At 51.0% G+C, this 17,594-nt stretch overlaps 7 protein-coding genes across 7 annotated transcripts; 3 read left to right on the forward strand and 4 right to left on the reverse strand.

Moving 5' to 3' along the window:
* Positions 1-676: 676 nt before the first annotated feature.
* Positions 677-2,961, reverse strand: NUU61_009977 (serine/threonine-protein kinase; the record flags this gene model as incomplete). The annotated part of the gene is made up of 6 exons (XM_056660502.1): positions 677-874; positions 933-1,297; positions 1,352-1,767; positions 1,839-2,607; positions 2,675-2,839; positions 2,940-2,961. 6 exons carry the CDS (start codon positions 2,959-2,961, stop codon positions 677-679), a joined length of 1,935 nt encoding a protein of 644 aa, XP_056507000.1.
* Positions 2,962-3,749: 788 nt separating this feature from the next.
* Positions 3,750-5,420, forward strand: adaB (chromatin-binding transcription regulator ADA2; the record flags this gene model as incomplete). The annotated part of the gene is made up of 3 exons (XM_056660503.1): positions 3,750-3,842; positions 3,906-5,297; positions 5,352-5,420. The coding sequence occupies 3 exons, from the start codon at positions 3,750-3,752 to the stop codon at positions 5,418-5,420; spliced, it is 1,554 nt and encodes a 517-aa protein (XP_056507001.1).
* Positions 5,421-6,046: 626 nt separating this feature from the next.
* Positions 6,047-6,985, forward strand: NUU61_009979 (enoyl-CoA hydratase/isomerase family protein; the record flags this gene model as incomplete). The annotated part of the gene is made up of 2 exons (XM_056660504.1): positions 6,047-6,278; positions 6,360-6,985. The coding sequence occupies 2 exons, from the start codon at positions 6,047-6,049 to the stop codon at positions 6,983-6,985; spliced, it is 858 nt and encodes a 285-aa protein (XP_056507002.1).
* Positions 6,986-7,216: 231 nt separating this feature from the next.
* Positions 7,217-8,383, reverse strand: NUU61_009980 (mannitol-1-phosphate 5-dehydrogenase; the record flags this gene model as incomplete). The annotated part of the gene is made up of 1 exon (XM_056660505.1): positions 7,217-8,383. One exon carries the CDS (start codon positions 8,381-8,383, stop codon positions 7,217-7,219), a length of 1,167 nt encoding a protein of 388 aa, XP_056507003.1.
* Positions 8,384-9,324: 941 nt separating this feature from the next.
* On the reverse strand, positions 9,325-10,214 carry NUU61_009981 (SUR7/PalI family protein; the record flags this gene model as incomplete). The annotated part of the gene is made up of 3 exons (XM_056660506.1): positions 9,325-9,573; positions 9,638-10,012; positions 10,095-10,214. The coding sequence occupies 3 exons, from the start codon at positions 10,212-10,214 to the stop codon at positions 9,325-9,327; spliced, it is 744 nt and encodes a 247-aa protein (XP_056507004.1).
* Positions 10,215-11,069: 855 nt separating this feature from the next.
* NUU61_009982 (gelsolin family protein) lies at positions 11,070-12,254 on the reverse strand (the record flags this gene model as incomplete). The annotated part of the gene is made up of 1 exon (XM_056660507.1): positions 11,070-12,254. The coding sequence occupies one exon, from the start codon at positions 12,252-12,254 to the stop codon at positions 11,070-11,072; it is 1,185 nt and encodes a 394-aa protein (XP_056507005.1).
* A 1,057-nt stretch (positions 12,255-13,311) lies between these two features.
* NUU61_009983 (uncharacterized protein) lies at positions 13,312-14,026 on the forward strand (the record flags this gene model as incomplete). Its single annotated transcript, XM_056660508.1, has 3 exons — positions 13,312-13,512; positions 13,599-13,752; positions 13,992-14,026. The coding sequence occupies 3 exons, from the start codon at positions 13,312-13,314 to the stop codon at positions 14,024-14,026; spliced, it is 390 nt and encodes a 129-aa protein (XP_056507006.1).
* Positions 14,027-17,594: the final 3,568 nt, after the last annotated feature.

The raw sequence follows: 17,594 nt of genomic DNA on the forward strand, positions 1-17,594 counted from the left end.
ATAAATGCCAGGAATTGTTTCTTTACATGGGGAGATAGATTTCCTCTATTTGATAGACCATGTTAGATTGCTATTGTCATTCGAATGGATTCCCTCTGATTGTAGCCTCATGCCCACGATCTCGTTGATAGTCATCTATTCCAGGAATAACCACAACGAGGGCTACCGCTGAAAAGGAACTCGTCTTCGCAACACCTGCTTCGAATTGTCTCATTGGGACTTTGGTTTTGGAGAATACACAGAGAACACCTCACTCACATCAACGAAAAAAATGACGCAGATATAGGAACCACGGGGACGATAGATGATAGAGGACACAGGTAAAGACCGCTTGAGAACATCAACACAACAAGAGATGGGAAGGGACCTGCCAAAGAGAAACAAAACCAAAGCGCTCAATCGGGTGTGGGTTCGAGAGTAATCTCATAGGGGAGAGGGGAACACCGAGTTCAAGATGCCACGGACTCCTGCGTGATGAGGGAAAGAAACAAGACAAGAGAAGAGAAGACAACAAGGCCAGAGAAACGAAACGAAACGAAAAGAAGAAAATGATCAAGATTGGTGATATGTGGATGAAGACAACAACACAGTACATAGGAGAATCGTGTCTATGAGGACCCCCCTTCTCTCACTCGCACATGGATCATTTCTCGATCTAGTTGGAACATTCAAGAATTTACTCCGGGATGCTTCCGAATGATGGGTCTTTCACGCTGCCGCCAGCATCCCCAAGGCCGGCCACCGGCCGGTTGTAGGACCATCCGGCAAACTGTTGTTGCATGGTCTGAGACAGGACCGGCCCGTCGACATATGAGTCTTGGGGTGCTTCGGAAGTGAACTCGCGGTCAAAGTTTTCTGTATCACGGGCGTCCAGCTGCGAATAGTTAGCGTCGATAGAACAGGATAGGAACAGCAAAGGAGAAGAAACATACCACATTCGGTCGGAAGCTAGGTTCGTACTTCCGCTGAAGAAGCTTGCGCCAGTCTATGTTGGCAAAGAAGTGATGCGACTTGATCTCGGCGGCTCCGTTGGCACCCAGCCGGCGCTGAGGATCCCGGTCCAGCAGTCGCGAGAGGAGATCCCGCGCGGCGGGTGGGACAACATCGCTGCTCGGGAAGGTGAGAGGTTCCTGCAAGATCTTGCGGTACATCTCATTGGTGTTCTCATCGTAGAATGGCGGCAACCCCGTCAGCATCTCATAAAGCAAAACACCCAGAGTCCACCAATCCACCGTCTTCGTGTAGCCATTGCCAAGCAGGAGTTCCGGTGCGAGGTACTCGGGAGTTCCACAGAACGCTAGGGTGGGTCAGCAATGATTTGCATACAGAAGAGAAAAAGAAAGCATCTTACTGTTTGTTCGATCCTCATCCTTCATGTCCAGTTTGCAAAGACCGAAATCACACAGAGCAATGTGGCCGGTATAATCAAGAAGAATGTTCTCGGGCTTGAGATCTCGGTAGATGACCTTAAACCCATGCAGACATTCAAGAGCGCACAGCAACTCCGCGGTATAAAATCGGGCTCGGTTGATGTCGAATCGCTGTTCTCGTTGGAGGTGGTGGAAGAGCTCTCCACCATTCACGAAGGCAAGGACCAGATACAGCTTTTCGGGTGACTGGAACGAGAACTTCAAGGGAACAATGAACGGATTGTTGATCTGCGCAAGCACCGATCGCTCGGCAAGAGTGTGCGTCACTTCGGATCGGGAGATAATGTGAGCCTTGCGAATGGTCTTGAGGGCGTAAATTCGGCCAGTATCTTTCTTCCTGTTTTCCCCCAATCGTGGTCAGCGTCTAGAAAGAATATCGTTGAAGGGAGATTGAAGGGATCATCGTACATGACCTGCATGACTTTGCCGAAACTTCCCTTGCCCACAACCTTCAACAAATCAAAGTCCTCCAGCTTCAAGCTACGTTGCTTATTCTCGACAAAAGAGACACCGATCTTGATCGAGCCGGTCCCGAACTGGAGATCCAGCCACTCGGCACCCTGCTGACCCTGCTGGCGGCCCTGCTCTTCATGAGCGGCGGCCGCCTTCTGGTTGTCCTTCTTGCTCAATTTCGGGTCCTCCACAAAGGGTTGAGATTCTTCAAAGCGGGGGTGAACCTTGACCGCACCCAAGAAGATGTCCTCACTCCGACCGGCACCAGGCCGAGCCGCAGGGTTGCGCAGATACAACTGTACGTTCAACTCAGTCTTCCGGGACACATCGAACTTGAAGGCTGTACTGTCACCGGCCCACAGGGGATTCTCCGGAGTCCCCGACACGGCATCCACGAAGACCTGGTTCTTTTCGAAATCAAGAAGGGCGTATGGAAGATACTTGGTCGAATAGCGGCCATGAATGGTCGGGGCGGCATTGATCCCCCCACTGGTGGATTGCGGACGATTGGACGGTACGAAGGAACTCGCTTGCGTCGAATGTGACGAAGAAGAAGTACTTGGGCGCAAGGAGGATGGTGCGTAGGAGTTGTTCTGGAAATGCGAGTTGAAGATCTGCTGGAAGTGGGGGGACAGAGAGAAGCTCTGGCCTTCGTGGAGGGTGACGATGAGAATGCCTGGGTTGAGAAAAGCAACTGGAGGCGAAACGAGTGACTCGGAGGCGGCTATTTTCAACCAAGAAAAGGTCAATCAGCGGCTGAATGTAGATTCGATATTTTCAAGTTTACATACCGATCCCGTTGGTGGAGGCGGTTGAGGGGGTCGAGGCGGCAACACTGGGAGAGGGGGCGGCCACCGGAGTCTCCTCAGCACCATTTGAGTCACCCTTGATCGTTGAGGTCGAGGATGACCGAGTAAAGGTTTGAGTCAAGGGCGCCAGGTGCGTTTCCTTCAATTCTATCAAGTGCGCATCATCTTAGCAATTGCCCCAAAGGCCTGACAATTGCCCAGGCATTGTCAGGGAGGAGGGGTGGATAGGGAGACCAACTGAACATACTTTTGGTGAGTTTCCAGGACATGATGGCGGGGTTAGGGTCAGGGAATCAAGGAGTAAGAAAAGAATCAAAATCCAAGATGCCGACCGCAATGCAAGGTGTGCAGACTGCCGGAATCACCAAGAATCAACATCGAAGTTCCCAAAAATGAAACCTGGGGCCACACAAGAATAAGCAACACATACACCCACACAAGGGAAGGGAAATCAGACAGAGGCAACCACTGCCTATTTCACCCAGGGATTGGAGGTACACAAACCTGGGAATCCAACAGATAGAACGAACAAAAAGTCCTCTCGAGGAGAGGAAGAGAGGAGAGACGGGGAGGAGGGGAACCCCGTGCCTGTACGGCCGGTACATAGAAGACATCTTTTGATTGGTTTGTTGGTGATAGGGTTGTAACGAATGTAATTTAGGCGCTTTTCAGGCATCTTCAGGCCACACAAGGCCCCAGTCTCAGCCACCGACCGAGGCAGTGCTACACCGCCACATCCAAGGGGACTCTATTCATCGAGGCACTCCACAGCGCTCTTGCCCCCAGAATCGCGCATTTTAACTTAACCAACCAAACGAAACCGTTTCCATCCACCGATCGATCGTGGTGAAACCTGTCTTTCCATCAAATCTCTCAGTCTCGGACTATCCCCCACCCGTGTGCGGAGAACCCTACCCCAGGATCACCCACCTAACTCTCGTCGCAACATCAAATCTTCGATCCACATCTCAAATTGCCCTCTCAGACCTCTGGGGGGCGTGTTTGGGCTTTCGAAACGGCGTTGGATTCAGTGGAGGATGAAAGGGCCCAAAGACCGATGGGTGTAATACGCAAGAAGACCGCCTCGCGCGGCACCGAGGCTGGTACTAAGTTCCATTGCGATGTGTGCTCGGTCGATGTCACATCGACGGTAAGTTCCCAGTCGGCGAAGCTTGGTAATAGGCTTATTGCTGATTCCTGCTTCAATCTGTAGGTACGCATCTCGTGCGCGCATCCTGCGTGCCATGAATACGACCTCTGCGTCCCCTGTTTCGCCGCCGGAGAGAATTCGAAGAACCATGACCCGGCCACACATCCGTTTCAAGTGATTGAACAGAACTCAGTCCCGATTTTCCAGGATGACTGGGGGGCAGACGAGGAGCTGTTGCTGTTGGAAGGCGCGGAGATCTACGGGCTGGGCTCATGGGCAGACATCTCAGACCACATTGGCGGCTACCGTGGCAAGGATGAGGTACGCGACCACTACGTCAATACATTTGTGGACAGCCGACACTTCCCACTGCCAGACCGGGCAGACCCGGCGGACACGGATCTCCAAGAAACCATCTCCAAGGAGGAATTCCAGTCACGCAAGAAACGACGAATCGAGGAGCGCAAGGAGGCGGCCAAGGCAGCGCCGCCCACAACACCGAAGCAAAAGCCGACTGCCAGTGTGCCAGCATGCCACGAGGTGCAGGGCTATATGCCGGGTCGTTTGGAGTTTGAGACCGAGTTCGTGAACGAGGCAGAGGAAGCCGTCCAGCACATGCAATTCGAACCGGGGGCGGGTATCAACGCCGACGGCGAAATGGATGCTGAGGCGGAGCTCAAGATGACTGTTGTTGACATTTACAACTCGCGACTTACGGCACGCACCGAGCGGAAGAAGATTCTATTCGAGCATAACCTTCTGGAATACCGGAAGAACACTGCACTTGACAAGAAGCGGTCCAAGGAAGAGCGCGACCTACTGAACAAGGCGAAGCCCTTGGCGCGGATGATGAATCGCAAGGACTTTGAGGATGTCAACCGGGGTCTGGAGTACGAGCACAACCTTCGCCTTGCCATTTCACAGCTGCAGGAATGGCGGCAGATGGGGATTGGCGATTTGAAGGCGGGCGAGAAATACGAACAGGATAAGCAGCAACGTGCACAGCGATTACTACCCCAGGGTTCTTTCGATCGCTTTGCCAGCGCGCGGCCCAAGCAATCGCAGCTGCCGGAGCTGCCGGCGGGTGCGACTCAATTGACAACTCCCGACCTTCCGCTGCGGCTGCAAAATGCAGCGAATCCCAACAAGCCGCAGGAGCCTAACAACGTGCCTCTCAACGACTTCGACCGCGCCTTTGCTGTTGATGGCGACGCGCCTCCACCCCAGCCAGCCAAGACTAAGTACGTGGTACCGCAGCTTAGTGGGGTGCCTCCATGGAAGCTGGATAGCGACAGTGCTGCGGATCTGCACCTTCTGACGCAGGAAGAGACCGAAGTGTGCAACGTGCTCCGTCTCATGCCCAAGCCGTATTTGGTTGTGAAGGAGACGCTGCTGAAGGAAGCAATGAAGCAAGGTGGCAATCTGAAGAAGAAAGATGCCCGCACGATCTGCAAGGTATGTCTTATGCTCTTCTGTTCCTCGCTGGAATTCTTGTCTAACTTGTCACAGATCGAGGGCACCAAGGCCAGTCGCATTTACGATTTCATGGTGCACAGCGGGTGGATCAACAAGGCGTAGCTTGATGTGGAGCCAGTTTCGTTTCTTGTTTTCTTGATGGTTGATATCTACATGTACTTTTGCCTTTACTCAGGTAGCGTTTGTTTCTGGCGTTGAGGGCGGGTCCTGGAAGAGGGGTGGTGTTGATCTGAGATGTTCATATGCCGAGTGGATTGAATATCACGAATTCATCTGATCTTCAGGTTGGTAGAGTATTTTTCGAGTGCACTATACCGGAGCGGGAAGACAAAGCTACCTACTGTAGTAAGCCCAGCCAGGACCGACAGTCTTAGCACGGAGTAAACGCGCGTCAGGGTTTGCATGGACCACAATGGATCTGACGTATAACAGAAATGTAAGATTAGCCCGATCCACGAGTCACCCACGAGGCACCCCCGATTCATTTTCTGCATCTCACAGAATAAACCACTCAAGAAATAGAAAGTGGATATCAAAGAAAGAGATGAGTGATCCACTCCGCATCGGCCCTCGGCATCCCCCATCTCCGCATAGATCGGACCCATCTCTATCAACTCCTTTCTCACCCTCCTCATACCTCCCCAAAGATTCCACTCAACGACACAACACACCCCCAACAAATACAAGACCTCTAAAGCCATCCTTTACTTAATTACAGCTTCTGAACCATGCCGCAATTCTCAACACCTCCACCCACCCCACAACACGCCCTCCTCTCGTTCCCAGCCCCACACGTCCTCCTAGTCACGCTGAACCGGCCACGTGAGCTGAACTGCATCAATGCGCAGGGCCACGCGGAACTACACGCGGTGTGGGAGTGGATGGACGAGGAGCCGGGGGTGTGGGTTGGAGTGGTGACGGGGCGAGGGCGGGCATTCTGCGCGGGGGCTGATTTGAAGGGTGAGCAGGCCAATAAAATAAGAAATCAATAGAAAGCCAAAAAAAAGTGAAAGAAAGGAAAGACAACTGATATAGATCTAGAATGGAATAACCGCTCAAACAACACTACCAACACCAATACCACCCCAATGCCACCAAGCGGGTTCGGCGGCCTCGCCCGGCGCAAAGGCAAGAAACCCGTCATCTGCGCCGTGAACGGGATCTGTCTGGGCGGCGGCACAGAAATGATCATCAACAGCGACCTGGTCATCGCGGCATCGCGGACGACGTTCGGGCTGCCGGAGGTCAAGCGCGGGGTGGTGGCGCTGGCGGGGGCGCTGCCGCGGCTGGTGCGGACGGTGGGCAGGCAGCGGGCGATGGAGATGGTGCTGACGGGGCGGATGGTGGCAGCCAGCGAGGCGGAGCGATGGGGGCTTGTGAATGGCGTCGTGGAGGTGGAGGCGGGCGCCACGGATGAGGAGGTTAGTCGGCGGGTTGTGGAGCGGGCGATGCGGGTTGCGGGGGAGATTGCGGGGAATAGTCCCGATGCAGTGCTCGTTAGTCGTGAGGGCGTGAAGCTGGGCTGGGAGGGGATTGGGGCGGATGAGGCGACGGCGATGCTGAGTGATACGTGGGTGAAGCGGTTGTATGACGGGGAGAATATCAAGGAGGGATTGCGGGCATTTGTGGAGAAGAGGAAGCCGGTTTGGGTGGATAGCAAGCTGTAGATAGGATTTTACAGATACTCAGATACCTTACAAGCATTCCAGACAATACTGACACATTCATTGTATTCATACTACAGTCGTTAGTCATATCGAAAGCATCCAGTCTCCATCACGCCGTGTATTCGCCATATCCCATGCGAGTTAATATTTCATGGCAGCTCTCAGATGCGCGGTTGACCTCCTTCCCTGATCCGACAATGAGCGACACGCATTTGATAAGGGTTGGGGGCCCTACTTGGCCTCGGACTGGACCCGGTCCACCACCTTCACAACGGGTTGGAACAGCGGGTGGTTTCGGTCCAGGCCAGTCAGTTGGATTGTTGCATCACTGGGCGAGTTCTCCTTGAGAATCTTGGCCAGCTCCCCACTCTCTTCATCGCCCTCGATGTTTTGGAAGCGCAGTGCCATCTCCACCGAGCCCAGCAAGGCCTCGCACTTGGCGTTGCGCTCCGCCAGTTGCGAAGCCGGTCCGATGAATCGCTCCTTGCGCGACAGCTTGCGCAGCGGAGCACGGCCGACACGCTCGACGCTGTCTTCCAGGTAGGGATTGGAGATGCGGCTGATGATCCTTTCGACGTATTCCTGCTGCTCCGGCGCCGGAATCTCGTGCTTGTCGACAATCAGAGAGGCGGTCTCCTGGAGAACATCACGGACCACTGCCCGAATGCGGGAATCCTTCAGTGCCTCGGCAATGGTCTTCTTGCCAGCATTGTAGCCGTAGTACGCCGCGGTGGCATGTCCGGTGTTGACGGTGAACAGCTTGCGCTCAATGTAGGGCTCCAGGTTGTCGACCCAGTGAATGGCCGGGATCTCGGGGTGGCCGACACTGCCAAAGGGCGTCTGCTCAACCACCCACTCGTAGAACTTCTCGATGCGGACGTTGAGCCCGCTGCCCGGGGCCTGCGCGGGAACAATACGGTCGATGGCCGAGTTAGCAAATTGGGCGCGCTCAGAGAGGGAGTTGAGCCGCGCAGAGTCAGTCTTTTCCTTGATGTAGCCGTGCAGAGTGTCAGTGGCCCCGATGGCATTCTCGCATGCAATGACTGCCAGCGGCTTGGCTGCGGTGCGAGCGTCGATACCCTTGGCGATCACGGGGGCAATGAACTTGAGCACGTTGGGACCAACGGCACAGGTCACCACGTCGGCAGAGGAGATCTCCTGGATGACGTCGTTCTCGTGAGTCTTGGAGTTGATGGCCCGGTAGTTGGTGATCGTCTTGGTGGTCTCGCCTTGCTCGCTGACTTCAGTGACCTGGTACGACTTGTTGTCCTGCAGAGCCGAGATGATATTGTCCATCACATCGATGAAGACCACTTCATAGCCAGCCGTGTGAAGGAACTCGGCCACGAAGCCGCGGCCGATGTTTCCACCACCGAAATGAATTGCTTTCTTTCCCATGGCTACGGCAAAGGAGGTGGCTACGGCAAGAGAGGAGAGGACAAGGGCAGGGGAGAAACAGGATGATGAAGGGAGAGACAAAGAAGAGACAGGGAGATACGCCCGTATTTAAAGGAAAAGAAAGAGGGGGGGAACCTTAAAGGGGCAGGCGCAAACCAAGTTTGGGGATGACTTCATCGAGACGGAACTGGCCTCCGCCTTGTTTGGAATGAAGACATCATGAACAGTGTGACGCCCCCCCCACTCTACCGTACAATATCTCTCCCGAGGGTGTCACGAAAAACAAAAGGAGAGAAAGGACGATCGAGGGTTCTAGCATTTTCCGCTGACCCGACCTCTATCTCATCGGGGGCTATCAGTACCACATCCGGGAATTTCCGTCTCAGACTCATATCCAACCCGATCACCACATGCCCTTGGCAGCTCAACGGCAATGCCAGCCGACGGGGAAAAATAATGCGCCGGATTACAGTGTTCCTAGAAACACATGGATATGGAGTCCAACGTTGATACTGGCTGTCGAGACAACCTCGTTGATCGTCCCAGCCCATCCCCACTTGTGACGTCGGATAAACGGGTGACAGGCCAGTCGGTGCCAGACCCAGTTTTTTTGTCTTGCTAGTCGCAGACGCCCGACTCCTTCGAGGTCTATATGAATGTCCATCAACTTCCATCGCTTTCCAAAGCATCTGCAGAGAGCATCTAGAGGCTTCTCGACATGGCAGTTTGCCGGGAATTACTCAAGTCGCATTGATAATCTCACTCCCGACACAAGCCGCTTCCGCCATTTTTACTTTCGCCATGATTGGCTCGAATGGTTTCATTAGGGTGGTATCGCTGGTCATACAATGCAAGAGATGAATCCTGTCCTGGACGGCTCTGCCCGACTCTCCCCCACTCTTTCTCCCCGTGCCTCATTCTTTCTGACTGGATCCCCTTCTTTACCCTTCTGCGTCTTCTGCTTCTTTCGGTGCGGGTGTGGGTGCCGACCCGCGAACAAAGACGTTCACGAAACTGGCAAGGCTCCCCACAAGCAACAGACCCACTGCTGCCCAAGTCATCCCGAGGAATTTCTCGCCATACTTGGCAGACACCTTCGACCCCTTGCCGTGGGCGTTGATCAAGGCCACAAACTCAAACGCAAGGACAGTCGCAATGATCGACGCGATGCTGATGCTGAGGGTACCGAGCTGGTGAACACCAGGGATGAGTTGATTTTGCCAGAATGCAGGGGAGATCAAAAGCGAAACTTACCACCAGAAATCCAAATTCAAGCAAGCCTTGCTGTGGCTTCGGCTTGAGGGTCATCCATACTCGTACCAGAAGCACGACGCCCATCGTGGCCACTCCAATACAATATAACACAGCCATGGCCTGACTTGTGAGCCGGAAAGCATGGAAATCATCACTGATTACACGCGGCCAGGCCAGCTCCGGTCCCTGAGTGATCTCCTTCGGCCACGCCTGAGTCGGATCAAAAGAGAAGGGAATGCTGCGGCCTGAACATTTGGTCACATTACGTGATGCTCCGGAACCAGGATCGGGCGTGCTCAATGTTCCCTGACAGTAGGACATGACATGGACCGAGTAAAACTTGTGGGCCGCATCGGAGGTTTCTGGGGTATAGAGCTAAACCAGAACCAAATTTACAGCATCAGAAACTGACAGAAGCAGTGGAGGGGCAGGACAGGACTGTTAATTCCACACATACTGTCAAGACATCAACAGTGTCCAGGAAGTTCTTCTGGGTACCGGCGAAGAGACACAAGATCGTGATAATAAACGCGATGAATGTCGTCACCGTCGGGAAGAAGGGCTTGAAGTCCGGCATCTTGGCTGGTCTGGCTGATTATTCTGTCGCGAGGAATAAAAAGAGATTGGTTCTATCTAGATGGATGGCCTGTAAAGCTGGACGATCGGTTCCGTTCAAGAAACGGGAGGACCTGATCCACGTTTGGATACGTGACCTGCAAGCTGCGATGGGATTGTCTGATCTGTCTTTCTGCCAAGCTATCGAAATCTTCGATTTGGGCAACTCGCCTTGCTCTTTATATTATCTGTGAGCGCGGGTGTGACCTGCCAGCTGTCATTCCTGGCGTGGGCTGCGTGCGATCAAAGGCGCGAGTACGCGGGCCCGCATGTCGAGGACCTGTGAAATTCCCCGGGGTCTGTGTCTGCATTGTATGACAGCTCAAGGAAATATGACAAAAACAAGATCTGAGCCAAGTATCCCAAATGCCTCGAGTGGTTGGGGTACGAAGGGAGGGAAGTTGACGCGATGGTCGTCCCTGAGGAATGTGGCCAGCCACCGGGGGGCTTGCAAGCCACCAGCAAGCAGTTGAAAGACTATATCAGTTGGAACTAATCATAAAACAGGTTTAGTTAATTGACGTATAATTTCATTCCTTTCCAGTTCGTTGATATTTAGTTATCTCGGTCATGCGCTGCCCATTGAGCGTCGGTGCCCCCAGTCCTCATGTCGACAGCTCTGACTGGATGTTGTGCCCTTGTTCATTTCCATAAAAAAAAATTAGACCTTTCTTGTATCTCATTCTATATTTACCCAATGATTCCGAATAATTCAACATGAAATCCAGTATTTGCCCAATTCACATACAGAGCATCTCTCGCTGTTCACCCAAATTCCCATCAAGAAAGCCTTATTTACACGATTTCTACAAAGAATCTAAGCTTCGATCGCTTTCAAGAATGCAGGGCTTTCATAGCCCTGAACAACCTTTGCAATCGGGGTCAGACACGCGTCGGAACTCTGCTGTTCCTGAAGCCGACGGATGTAAGCCTGGGCGACCTTGAGCCACAAAGCCTTCTCCTTTTCACTGGCACCCAAGCCCTGCCAGACCCACAGTCTGTTACCGACGTCATAAAGGAAGACGTCGTTTCCATCGAGATCGTTCCGCTGCACGCGCTGCCCATCCTTGACCAGATCAAAGGAGAGCGACCCCGAGGCATCGCTGAGCCGGAACAACTTGTGCGAACGAGCCTGGGCGTCGTCGTGGCCTGCACTCCGAGAAAAGAACCCGGGCCGCGGAGCTTGGAGTTTGGAAGCATCGACGTCCTTGCCTCCGAGTAAGTCCACAATGATCTTGGATCGCGATTCAAGCTGTGATAGAACCTCCACGTCGATATGCTTCGCTAGAGTCAGGTCATGGACCACCTGGGCAGCTTTGGCCTTCTCCATCGGGCTGCAGCTCTTGCCCTGCCAGACCCAGATCTTGTCGCCCTTGTCCAAGATAAAGACATCGTTCTCGTCGAGGCTCTGCCAGGTCGGTTCGACCTCGTGCACGATGATGGAGTCGATGCGGCCCGCGCCGGGGTGCTTGAAGATGCGGAGCAGCATCAGCACCTCCTTGGGCGTCTCGGGTTCGACATGAGTGAATCCAGAGCGCACGCCGCCTGACAAGATCGAGATACGGCGGAACAGCGACAGGAACTCCGCTGAGGGACTCTGCTGTACCTCGCGGTGCTGGGTGGCTGCGCCATGCAAGAACTCGTCCAGCTCGACTGTTTTGTAGGCGGCGGTGCCAGCCTCATCTTGCGTGGTCTTGCTGCCCAGCCAGAAGAAGATGTCGTGGCCGAGTTTGTCGCCGAGCTTGTATGAGTGTAGCACAATGTAGCTGTCCCCGTCGTAGAACTCGCCTGTGCGCTCCTTGGGCCATGGGATAACTTCGAAGTTCTCGATCCGCCAGATCAGCAGGCCCGGCTCCTGGCCCACCTTGCCGTTGTTCCAGGCGGGCTCTGTCATGGCGGACTTGTGTTTCACGCGGTGGTCGAGGTCCGATCCGATCAGCTCCACATTGCTGTCTTTGATGTCATATTCCTTGGGATGGACTAATCCTTCGTGGGGTGCCATTGTCGTTGGGAGTTTGATGGTATGTGCTGAGTGTTGATGGAGATGGAACTGTTCACCCAAGGGAGCTGAGGGGTACTGATTCTGCCGCCAGTATCGGCTCCGCGTTACCGAGGTATTGAGGCGGATGGAAAGGCGGTGGAACTATTAACTAGGAGATCTATGCTCACAGCGGATAGTTTCAAGATAATGAAGGGCTTTGGTTGTAGTGGCGTGAAATTATGAAATCGCTGGAATATTACTCAGATGAGGTCTAGAGCATGAAATCTGGGTATCTCTGTTGAATTATTGTTGGTATTGTTGTTATTTGTCTGCCTGACTATGCCCTGTCTACTTTTGATATTGAGCACAAGTACAGCAGTTAAGACATGTATAATGATGAAAGACAATTACTCGATTTTTATTTTTCTAAATATTTAAAACCAGCCCAGGAAAAAAGAAAAATTGGTTAGATGAAGATAATAGGATTAAAGTACTGCCTTGCCTACTGAGCCACATATAAAAATTTGGATAATTCTCTCCAACACATTATGTAGACGCAAAGATTTAATAACAGTCTCGCCTAAGTTCAGTAGAACCAAATCCATCTTCAGGGCAATGGGAAACTACAGCATTTAGTCCATATGGGGTATATTAGATGCATGCGATCCAATCAAACGGTTCATTTGCTAGCCCAAGTACTAAACAGCTTAGATCGACCCACCATCGCGAGTGTAACTGGTGAGTATATCAACACCAACAGTCCCCTCTCCACCCCAAATCTAAGACACAGGAGTATCCTGGGAACACCTCGGGAACTTCACTGGCTCATTTAATAAAAGGGCAACCTCTCAAGAGTTAATTGAGGGATTTATAGTATTTAAAGGAGTCCTTAACCGAACTTCGTCTCATCCAGCCCCTCGGGCTGAAATAGCCGCCAGTAGTCACTCCAACCCGGGGCCCGTCGTTTCTCCTAAGCCGCTAAGTACTGGTTTTTTTTTAGGGGCCAAATCCAGTGACTCTTTTTTCTTTTCTTCCTCTCAGTATTCTCCTCGACGATTTGATTCCTAGAAACAACACCATGAAGCTGTCTACGCTCTTCCTTGCTGCTCTCCTCGGAGAGGCAGTCTGTGCATGGAAAACCGGCGACAAAGCCACAGGAGAGACCGATCCCAATGTGACCCGCCGCTGCTGGCTCTGGGCCAACGATATTGCTTCCGGCGATAGCTGCAAGGCGCTCGAAAAGCACTTTAATATTGATTTCCTGCAATTGCATGAATGGGTGAGTGTGGCTTATTATCCTCACTTTTTTTTTCTTTTTTTTTTCTTCCAATGTTGGCCAGAAACAACTAATAACATGTACTTTAGAACCCCTCATTGGTTAAGGATCCTTGCAACCCGATCGAGGGTTGGAGTTATTGTGTCAAGAGCCCCCTGGCGACCAACATCCGTGCGAAGCTCACTGGCACCGACGCGCCTGTTCTCCAAGATCCCCAGTCTGCAGATTCTTCTAGTGCTGCGAGTGCGTCTGCTACTTCGACTGCCACTAGGACTGCCGCTGAGACTACTACTGGGACTTCTGCTGGGACTTCTACTGGGACTTCTACTGGGACTTCCGATTCCACTTCCAGTCCTACTGGATCCTCTTCCCCTCAGCAAACCGGCGGTGCTGCTAGCTTTGGCTCTGCCAATATTCCTGGGGTCTTATTCTCACTTGCATTCTCTATTTTGTTTGGACCTGTTGCAAACTACTTGAATTAGGGAAGAAGGGATCATTTGAAGAATTATTGATTTGACCTGCTGCTTCCGGAATGGGCTGGCCTACTTATCGTCATTATCCACTATGCTTCCTCTTTACTTGGTCGATGAATATCTGAAAGGAAATGCGAGGGTAAAGACTAGAAGCACTTTTAACAAACGCTCAAATGAATCATAATCAGAATACTCATAATTATAATTGCAAACCCCAATCTCTGCTCTACAAAACCATGTTTCTTAGCCTACTAACATAGATGCTGCCTCTATATCAAGATGTACCTGAAGCTAAAATATCCTGTGGATATTTCAGACTGCTGTGACCAGCTGATTCCTTTTGTTTAGTATGCCTACTTTGAGGCTAAAGCGGCACTCACAAGCAGCAGAAGAAGTCCAATATATCTACGGAAAGGATGTGATTGATTCTGACCTTCGACCGGATAATTCTTTTTATTGTACAGCACCACCGAAGAGAAGCTGGATCTTTTGCTTACTGACTTTGGAGGATCGACATGTGGGGATATTGATGGTGACCATCTCCCTGGTTTCGGATTCTTCAACCTATACAATCCCTGTGTGTCCACGGAGGCGACGGATATCTTCAGTCTTGGGTCGATCTTTTATACGATCATGGCTGGCAACTGGCCCTATAAATCTCCCGGTCTGTTCAAATCCATGGAGGAGAGGAGTGGTTATAAGGACCGGGTAGAAAGTCTCTTTGCGGCGAGAAGGTATCTCTCGGTCGACGATATTGTTGATGGTACTATGATTCAAGGCTGTTGGACATGTGGGACCCTGTTTTCGAGCTCGCCCATAGATCAATGTCGATGCCAGCTGGTCAAGTCTCGGCCAATATACTGTCCCTATCCTGTTAATAAATAGAAATGGAGAGGAAGTATTATCCATAGATATAAATGTGGGAAAAGAAGACGAAGAAGAGGAGGGGAAGAAAAAGAAGGAAAAGAGAAAACCAATATATTGCTTATTGTATGTTGAGCAATTTTATAGAGAGAAAAAGAGGTGAGAATGTAGCTTGATTCAAGGGGGGATATACAAGAAGAGATCAAAAAACAAAGAAGCTCCGTAATAAGACAGTCACATCAAAGTCGTTTCCTTCCAACAATCAAAGTCAACAATACCAGCCCCGAGGCCCCAATAATAGTTGTGACAGGCCACTCTCTGATTGAGTCCTTGAGGGAGGCCAAGAAGTGAGTGATAGGGGATTAAGAGATTGAAGATGTAAGGTATGGATCGACAGAGTTTAGTGCTTGCAGAAGACTGTGGGCGCTGCGGAATTTTCCGTTCCAGCAGCCTTCAATAATCGAGCCTAACCAGACACCCTGTGTACTTGGTAAAGACTCCCTCTTTGGCCAATAGGCTCGCCCGTCAGTGGGAGAGTTGTCTTTGTAGAGATCGATTTCACACTTGTTGCCAGTCACGACTTCATATATGACTTTTCCAAGAAGCCTAACATCAATTTGAGTCATATAGCCGTTATCATCAACAGCATCTATATCAGAACCCAAGGGCAAGAGAGATGCTTCTGAGAAATCGCATATTTTAAGAGACAGATCGGAATCAAGAAGAAAGTTTCGGCTGGCGATATCTGCGACAAACACACATCTGTCATGGATATATGCGAGAGTGCGGTCCATTTCATAAAACCATGCAAGTTGAAGTTGACGGAAAGGTCGGCACTTTGCAAGATAAGCCTGAAGATCTCCATTGACCATATAAGCAAGCTGGGTGGCCTCAGGTGAGAATCCAATACAATGGACAACCCCACTAGAACGGTCATCTTCTGTGCTTTGTAAGCGACGATAGACATCTTGCTCGCGTCGAACACTTTCAGTGTTGACGTTGACGTCCGAATTTGAGCTCCAAAGATATCTCAACGGGGTTTTGACAGCTACACCATTTCGAAGCAGGACTACTGCAGTGCCTCCGCTCCCGAGAACCTGTTCTAGAGGAATCGAATCGCCTCGAATATCGAGAAAGGGCGAGGACATGGCAAAAGGAAGAAAGGCAGTTGGGTTGAATTGATCGAGAATAACGGGGTGCGAGGTTAGATACATTCATCCGATCACGTGATTGCTCTATTGCCCGTATCATTCCCTCGTTCGTTCAGCGCATCTTTTTCATCAACACCTCCGTCGTCAACCAGTCAGCAAGGCACCATCGAGCTCAGCTCTTGCGATGAGCTAGGCAGTCATGACCACGCTTCGTCGAGCTCGCTTATGGCTTCGGCGTCACAGGGTTGCAAATGCTGCCTCTTTCCTCGGCCGGTATACACCATTGAATATGGTCATGGGTGGGATCAAATGGGATACAGTTTCCTTGGCCCTTTCCCTTGCAACCGGGAAATTTGGCGGGGGTTCTCCATCTCTCCCAGCACATTTTGCTATCTAACTGTTAGCCAACTTATTAACCCGAAGGCTGAGCTGAGGTGACTGTACCAGGTTTGATTTGATGCTTTCAGTATTTGAACAATTTCAGTGATTGCGGTATGCTGTGTTGTTGAAGCATAATTCTCAAGGAATATCAGGGCTTTAAATAATCTGCGATATCGAAGACAACCTGGCTGCCCCAGTACGATTGTTGAAGTGTGAGTAGCCTATGAGCTGTAGAAACCTACAACGCCACCACTGTGGGTGTTCCAGATCTGACACTGGCGGGACTCTCCACAGATGCCATTACATAGGCATTATTACAGTACAAGGAAGAATGCGATGATGTTCCCCAGTCTCTACTGGCGGGCCACTATCATTGGAACATGGTGGCCCACTGAACTATACCAAGTTTGGCAAATCCCTTTGGCAACAATGAGATTCCCCTAGAATGGAGGTACATCCCTGAAACCCTCTATTTCGGAGATCATCAAATGTAGCTATGCGAAAACAATAACGCTTTCCATCAGCTGGCTTTCGAGCTGAGACCCACAACAAGTATCGAGTGCATGTATATGATTGGTAATTTACTAAATCAGCTCCCATACTTCGATAGTCAGTGAACAAGAATCTGCGGCAGAGCTACAACTGCTGGCTTTCGCAAAATTAATTCGACTTTGAACCAAAGGGAGCTACATAGAGACGGGTAGTGGGTGGTATACCCTAATCAATTGAGTGACCTATGTATTCCGTAGCACCGACAGCATTGGTAGTATAAGAATATGTGATAGTGGGAACGTTGCGCTTCAATTAAAACTATATGATGTGTTGTTCTCCGAGTTTCTTGGTGCTTCCGGGATAATCATGTAGCAATTAAGCTTAGGTAAATATTCCCTAGATAGAGCTCCCTCTAGAATAAATATTTGAAAAAGATATTAAGATAAACACGAAGAAAAATACTTCGAAAAACAGGATTGAGGTAGAGTGAGAGAAAACCAAAGTAGGAATTATTGTAAACTATAGATATTAAGTAAATTATATAGCATTTTGAACAAGATAAAGTCAGATTATCATCCTACAAAAAACCAAGTAGAATTCCTACTCTAGAATATGTCTCCTAAAGCTGCCTGAGCGAAGCGAGGGCCAGCGGATCATCCAACATAATACTATGATCCAGCTGCATCATAACAAAAAAAAATCAGATGGAAATGGCCGTCGGCCA

This window comes from Penicillium alfredii, assembly GCF_028826965.1.
Source record: "Penicillium alfredii strain IBT 34128 chromosome Unknown utg000012l_segment0_segment0, whole genome shotgun sequence".
NCBI classification, from domain to species: Eukaryota; Fungi; Ascomycota; class Eurotiomycetes; order Eurotiales; family Aspergillaceae; genus Penicillium; species Penicillium alfredii.